This window comes from Anarrhichthys ocellatus, unplaced genomic scaffold (assembly GCF_004355925.1).
Source record: "Anarrhichthys ocellatus isolate YVR2014 unplaced genomic scaffold, GSC_Weel_1.0 scaffold50, whole genome shotgun sequence".
Taxonomy (NCBI): domain Eukaryota; kingdom Metazoa; phylum Chordata; class Actinopteri; order Perciformes; family Anarhichadidae; genus Anarrhichthys; species Anarrhichthys ocellatus.
The window spans coordinates 870,854-878,634 of record NW_022280080.1 but is presented as its reverse complement, the minus strand read 5'-3'; the positions used below and the strand labels follow the sequence as shown (position 1 = coordinate 878,634).

At 47.8% G+C, this 7,781-nt stretch overlaps 1 protein-coding gene across 1 annotated transcript in view; it reads right to left on the bottom strand.

The window, feature by feature from the left end:
- Positions 1-426: 426 nt before the first annotated feature.
- The window catches only part of efnb2a (ephrin-B2a), a 26,964-nt gene continuing 19,609 nt past the window's right edge, over positions 427-7,781 (bottom strand). The window contains exons 4-6 of the mRNA XM_031869966.1: positions 5,910-6,002; positions 4,613-4,723; positions 427-2,761 (exon numbers count right to left, since the gene is read on the bottom strand). Coding sequence (XP_031725826.1) covers positions 2,355-2,761; positions 4,613-4,723; positions 5,910-6,002 — 611 coding nt within the window. The 3' untranslated portion in view covers positions 427-2,354. The remainder of the gene's footprint in view (positions 2,762-4,612; positions 4,724-5,909; positions 6,003-7,781) is intronic.

The window sequence follows — 7,781 nt, the reverse complement described above, 5'->3', positions numbered from 1 at the left end:
TTGTTTGTTGTTACATCTTTCAGTGGTTAAGAACACTTTCCATAGGTGGTTTGTTTTTTCTCAGAATCGATTAAAAAAATAAATAAGAATTGCATATTTGCAGATTTTGTAGCCTCTTAGAGGCACAAACCTCAGATCATACAAGGCTTGGCTTTTCGGTGAAATTTTGATGTTCTTCATGAACAAATGATGACGATGGGCTGATGCATGCTCTGGGAACAGCTAAAGTTATGATTATGATGCTAAGCCAAAAATATTAATGGATGTGAAGTCACTGAAATATGGACTTGTTCAACACACACACACACACACACACACACACACACACACATGCACAAGAGAACATGAGAGGTGTGTATGAGGAGAGTCGGGGGCACTGGGTGTTCGTGAGAATTATCCTTTGGGAAATGCTACACTGAGTGAGTGTGGGAGACATAACTACTCTGCCCTTGTGTACACCAATGTGAGCTATTTTGGGACAGATAAGTCTCCTCCCCCCCAGGGCCGGGGCCCAGGCTGCCCTCCCCTGGTCCTCTTTCCCAGGCCCTGTGTCTGTGGACGAGAGCTCGTGAAAATATGGGAGATATGAATTAATCAAATCCTGGATTGCATAATGTGCACTTCTACCATAATATATTAACAATCCTTCTTCTTCTTCCTCTCCATGCGGCCTGACAACACCTGTGCTCTATGTGTTTATCATAAATAAATTCTGCGTTTTATTTCATTTTTCACCTTTGTAATGTCCTATTATGTAAAAAAAGAGAGAAGTAAATCAAATAATCACAATATGGAAATGCTAATGGCTATTAAGAAACAGTGACAATGTAAGAAGATGTCCCTGTGCTTTTTTTTTTAACAATAGGAGAGCACCGGCCATGCTGATTCTGGGCCCTGAGGGCACCCTTAGTCATCATTGGACCCCCAGGGGTAAACATTACAGTACCTAGAGCTGTCTCAGCCAGCTACGCTAACCTCAACTAGATCTCGGGCTTCTTCCTCACCTGATGCGAAAAATGGCAGTAAGGCGAATTGGATTTCTTATTGCCCCTAACACTTTCCCGTGTGAAAAGCCCAGGTTGTAGAGGAGTTGAGGCGAGCCCATTCTGCTAAATGTGATGGGATACAGCTGCTCTCCCATCTCAAGCTATCACTGTGTCTCTCTCTGACTGCTGCCAAGAGTGGAGGTACCAAAAAAGGGTTAAAAGTGCTGCTCTCTGTATATGAAAGTCCTCCACTCTTCCCAGGAGCCTCCTGGGCAGTCCTGACACATGCCTTGTTCCCTGGCAAGAGTGCGCAAATTGAAGTAAAATCCTTGCTCATGCTCTCGCCACTCCTAGCCACTGTTGGGTAACTTGTGTTTGAACGTCACATACGATTTAACTTGTCACTAAAGGAAAAGAAAACCTCTATCTGTATTTGAACTGCACCAGGATATGAAAACCAGATACGACCAGAAACAAGATCAGTAAATGTTGAAAGTACAAAAAAACTATTTTTCTTAACTTGAGACCTTCAAATATCATCTGAAAGAAGTGATTTGCTGAAAACATATCTGGGAGGATTGGTGCAATCCACACTTAAACCCAAACAGTTCACATTGACTGGTGAGACAGTGTGTCTGTGCGTGTGGGTGAATGTGTGTATATGTGATGGTGAGCATGTGGGTGGCAGGGTGAATGGTGATCTCCATGAGTCAGTCAGGAAAGTCCCAGAGAGGAGCGGTGTGAGAACCTCTCTCCGTCCTCCTCGTCCAACTGGTGAATCCACAGAGTCTCTCTGGCTAGTGAGTATCAAGGGAGGGCAGCCACTTTGTGAGTTCATGGTCAGCCCATGTTCTCCTTTACATCTCCTCATTTTTCTTTTTCCAAGCAATAGTCTCTCTTATGGTGAAGCCACAAATTCCTTCCAATCCTCTCTTGCCAGCAAACCTTCGCGTTCATACATCCGTCCATCCGTCCTATCCCAGACAAAGAAAAACAAGCTGTGCATCCGTCTAACTCTCTGATCCCACAACACTCAGTTCCCTCAAAAACAAAACAGGGAGCAGCATCGGGGGAAGAAGAGATCGTCCTGTCTATTTCCAAAGAGCGGCAGCGGTAGCTTTCTCTCCGGCCCTCCACCCATCCCGTCCGCACCGACCAAACCAGAGCGACAAGGTATCAGCAAAGCTTTGATAAAGAAAGAAGTTGTGACAAAACATCAGAGACGAGGAGGAGGAGGAGGAGTCGACAAAGAGAGAAAGAGAGAAAGAGCGAGAGTGATTGCGGGCGTGCCATTGGCGCCAGCCAAATCTAAAAACCCGCTCTGCCCGGGATTGTTCCAGTTTGTCTCTTGCTTTCAAAAGTTCCACCTCAGACCTTGTAATAGATGTTGGCCGGGCTCTGAGGCGGCATCTCCTGAACTATGTAGACCGGGTGGCCGTAGTCGCCGCTGACCTTCTCGTAGTGGGGGCAGAAGACGCTGTCAGCAGTCCTGAGCGGGATGATGATGTCGCTGGGCTCCGAGCCGTTATTGTTCCCGCCGCCTCCGCTCCGTTTGGGCGTGGCCAGCGTACTCAGAGACAGCGTGGCTGCGTGCTGCGGCGAGTGCTTGCGGTGCCGCCGCCGGTACTTGAGCAGCAGCAGGACCAGCATGATGATGATGATGATGAAAATGACGCTGCCTGAAGCGATGCCAACGAAGATGGCCACCTCGGAGCCGATGATGCTGGAGGACTTTCCACTGTTGTCATTGTCGCTGCTTTCTCTGGGCGCTACACCTGGGAGACAGAGGGAGGCAAACGTGACGCTAAAATCATGGCTAAAATCATATATTCTATATATAAACACGTTCAAACAGCGGCAAAAAAGAAAATTGAGGGTCTGGGTGTGTTTAAAACAAACTGCTTTGTATCGCATGCATTACAGGGCTAGGTGTGGAGCGCTAATCATCCAAATGGGGATAACAACATACACACCCGGCCAATCTTTCCACGACGGTTGTGCACACAAAGTCATTGTGTCAAGAGAGAGAACCTCTGGCCAATTGCTCTGTGAAGTGGCCATGATACCCATATCCATAAGTTACAGAAATGTGATTCTGGTGCAGAATTCTGACACCAGTAGAGTGTAGAGGAACGAGTTCTCAGATGCTGCTCGAGGATCCTAAAAACACTTCAGTTAAGATTCTTATTGACGCCTTTAAAGGAAAGAAAAGGAAGCCGTGTTTTCGTCTTTCGCTGCCTTTCCCTTTCGTTCTTCACAATCTTTTCATCATGTCACAGTAAAGGCGTCTGGAACAGGCCAGCAGCACAGCGGCTGAGCGTGAAGCCTGCCTATAGAGGGCTTTTGTATAAAGGTCACATTCGATCGGTGGCTATTCAAATTCCGCCGGTGAAGACTCCAACCTTGAAACTATAGGGCAAGCAGTCTGATAGGAGATGCAATGGCTGGGGTAGATCCAGGCAAATGGCACTTAAATAAATTGCATCTTGAAAGACATAAAAAGTAACTTCGGTTTCTAACTAACAGCCCCAAAGGGAAGCAAATACGACAGAAGGATTTCATGTCATCGTTAGGCATCAATTATGAAAGTCAAGCTGGGCTCTGAATCCCAGTGATGGGCATTCTGGTTAACATCCAACACCTAAAGGGGGTGGGGGTTGTTTCCTGTGTGTCCCTGTCTGCCGCTGTTCTCCTGAGGACCTGAGGCTGTCTCTGCTGTGGTAGGGGGAGTGGATACAGGATGGCAGGCAGCCCAAAGCAAGGAACCTTCCGTTGTTTTACAAGGGGATCATGCTGCCTCAGACGCTCTGCCCACAGCACTCTGGCGCCCATATGCTCCTGATAGCTGCCGGGATGGACGGCTGGGGCATAAAAGAGCAGGAGACAGGAACATGGAGAGAGCAAGATGCTGATGCCTGCAGATAAAAGGTGCCATCATGGATCTAACAGGCAGCCTGGCCAATCTGCATGCTCAACGTTAAGGCAGATTTGGGAGTGAAAACATAAAGAGTCAGGTGAGGCCGCGTCCTCAATGAGCCAGGACACGGAAGGGAAGGAACGGAGGACTGTTGTTATAGGTCAGCTTGTTTTTGTTCATGGGCCCTTCCTGTTTCTTGTTATCTAAGCACAGCTCACTGCGGAAATTGCCGGCCTGATATTCTTAAGAGATTTTTAACTGCAATATAATAACCGAGATAAGAGCAGTCTGCACGTAGCCACAGTTGTGATTTGGTGCAGAAACGAGTCTGTACTGAGAGCAGGTCGTTAAAAAGATGGCAGACAGCGATCAGATCCTTTTCCTGAAAATGTCATTTAAGCGGCGGGTTGAGGCTGGAATGTGGCCAGTGTGGAGATACCTTATAAGTCCTTGAGAGGCCGGAGATGCCTATCAGTTTTATGGGCAACATTCAATTACTGGCTGATGAATAGCTGATCTTTCTTTCCTTCACTTTCACACGCACACCTCAGTGACTCTTGCAAACACACACACACACACATTCGCCTACTTAGCGTTATCTGCTCTTAGCTGACCGAACAATCTCCCGCCCACAAGCCAAACTGTGTCGATAAATCCTCCACGCAATTACCAATTTCCTGGTATTTAAGCTGCAAGTAGGTGATCTCACCTGGTTTCTCCAGCACATCGTTGGGGTTATAGGTCTCCTTGCCATCTGAGTGCTTGGGCGAGTAGGGTACTCTGGTGGGAATGTCTTTGGGTGAGATAGGGTCAGAGGGATCTGGAAAAATGCGGAGAAGATGCATGAAAATTAATGGGGAATTACTTTTTCGTGTAGGGTATGTCTATGTTGTTGATGCTCATGTAAAGGGACTGGTTCAGATTGTTCTCCGTGTCAATTAGGTTTCTTTGTCCCTGTTGTGCTGGGTTTCGTCTCAGCAACAAACCTACATGTGACTACCAGCAAAACACAAAGAGGGAATTTCCTATGGAAAAACTATCAAAAATTCTTGAACCTCTAAATGCTTCAACAGTGCAACCAGCAGCAAAATGATCTTCGACTACGTTCACATGAAGCAAAGTGTTTCTGTACAAACAGCTCTTCATGACCCAGACATGACTGTAATCCACCATAAAGAGTCGGTAATGGTTGTATTTATGGTTCTGCAATGGGTCCATGTAGTTCTAAATGCTGCTAAAATGTCTGTCTGGAGTACTTCACTGAGCATCTGCTGTCACCTTCAAGCTTAACTGTACCAAACCCACACTAAATAGTACATTTTGTTTAATAAAGCCACTGATTCGTGAGCAAGTCTTAACACTGGAGCCAATTTCCAGCACCTGTTCTTTGCTGTTACTTCCTCCAAGTGCAGCAGCTTCGATTAATTCCCTGACCTTCTCTCAATAGCGCTAGAGCTGGTGTTGACGAGAGGGCCGACCCCAGGAAATGGCTTCTCTGGGTTGCAGCCGGGCAACCGATATATGAATAATTATCGCTGTAATTAAGAATAGAGTCCGGTGTGTCTGGTGTGATTGCGTGGGGCACACTACATGTGTGCTTCACATGTAGTGTGTAGAATGCCCACTCAGGGACAGTGTGTGTGTGTGTGTGTGTGTGGGTGTCACACACATGAGAATTATGTGTTTGTGTGCCTCTAAACTAGATTTGCATGTGTAGAAATCCTTCTAGTTGAAAGGGTGTATGCAGCAGATGCTTCCAGTGCACATGTGCATGCAAGCATAGGCAATAGTGTGTGAGTGTGTTTCCACTAGATTACATCTCCTGCCCCCTCGCAGCCCCAGGTGTCATGGAGACGATGGAGCAGTATGCTGCACAGCCTCCTATGACCTTATTAGGGCATTTTCAGAGTCTCACACAATTCTTCTCAATGTACTAGCGCTGCATTGTGGCTGCCCGCTCACGCCCGCAGGCACTCACCACCGTAATTCAATAATACAATACTCACTTTGTCCCACTTTCATGATTATCTTCATGGACCTGGTCTTGCACAGTCCCCCCTCCTGGTTGTCGATGCCCTCCATGGTGCCGTTAGATGTAGCTACAGTGGGCAGAGAGAGAGGGACAAGGTTAGAATTAGCTGTCGCTGCGAGCACCTGCTACAAAAAAGATGTGTTGGGGAAATTGTGTTGCCATATATGCCTTAAGCCTATCTCGGAAAAACAGCCAGTTCCCCAAAACAACAGAGACACTGAGAGCCTTCCTCTGAGGAAGGATATGAGTCATATCCCCTTTAATAAGATCACAATTCACCTGTTCATCACCTCAAACACTACGCTCTAGAGGGATATTTCACATCCCCAAAGTCAATTAACTTGAGTAATTGTGACTGTAATACCTCTAACTGTGCTGATGGGCCTCATGAAGGAGGCAGTTAAGGGAGGTGAGAAGAGGGGAAAGACTGAGAAAGGGAAAGAACGATGACTGCCACGGCAGCGGCCATCTTTGCAAGCCGCAGGAAATTCGGAGGCTTATCGTGCATTAGCACTAACAGCACTCCAGAGAGAGGTGGCCAGTTATTAAAGAACACAATTTTGGGATTTTAAAAGCCCTCAAAAGCTCAGATCTAAAAAACCAAACTCGCTGCCAGGCTGAAGAAGATGGAGAGGCCTGCTGACAACATTCAGGGATGTAAACAGGACGGGGTGAGAAAGGGTTTAAAAAAACACTTTTCCAAGAGAAGCAGTGAAATTAACAGAGGGAAGTGATGAATCCCCTTAGATGAAAAGTGCTTAAAGGATCTGAAAATAACATTTAAACACAGGAGAACACAGAAGTGCAGCGCTAAACACTGTGTTTAAGGGACAACAGCAGATGTTGGGAGAGGAATCTGGAGGGGCGGAGCAAGACGTCCCACATGTGACAGGAGGAACAAAACGGGCCCTGTAAGCAGATGCTGGAGAAGGAATATCTGCTTGTGTCAAAAAGATGTGGGCCACACACACTGACAACATGCAATGGCTGTCCATCCAAAGCTCAATCAGCTGCTACACCGCCTCTCTGCTTGTCTGCTTTTATCTGCGCTGCCTCTTGAGGCGGCTGGGCAGTACTGCAGCTGGCGTGGATCATGAGAACAGGAAAGAAGGGAGGGAGGGAGGTGGGGGTAGTAGAGCTTGTGGTCTATCAGGTCAGTAACACAGAGGCTAACGAGCTGCCAGGGCTTAGCAGCTTGGCTTCCCGCCAGCGCGCAGTGGCCCGCATTCACTACGACCGTGCCCACCACACTGACCCCCACCCCCTCCCCTCTGCTCCCCCTCAGCCCCTCCTCATTCTCCTCCTTCGAACAACACCCCAGCATCCCCAGCTTCCTTCTCTCCAGGGCAGCCACCTTGCAGACGCTACCCTCTCCCCTAAACCCCATTACCCCATGAACACACTCGGCTCTACCTCAACATGTTCCCATTCCTGCTGCACTCGAAGCCTTTCCATCAACTGCAGGGGAAGTGAAAGGCAGGTGCCGAGGTCTCGATTGAAACATCTTTGAAAAATGAAGCTTTGCATAGTTTGCAGCTTTCTCTTTCTCCTCCTCCCAGCTGTCTTTTTTCTCTTCCTTTTCCACCCTCCCGGAATCCCCTTGCTTCAATGAGACGGTGATGGGAGCGGACACAAAGAGCATGTTAACAAGGACTCCCTCCCCCCCTTCCTCCTTCCCACCCTCCATCTCGCCTCCTCTGTCCCTCTGTCTCCTTCTCCAGCTGACCTATGGCTTTTCCAGTGGAGCCCGAAAAGCACATTACAGACAAAGCTTCTTAAAGGCTTGTGCTCCTGTGCCTGTGTGTGTGTGTGTGTGTGTGTGTGTGTGTGCCCGTGTGTGTGTGTG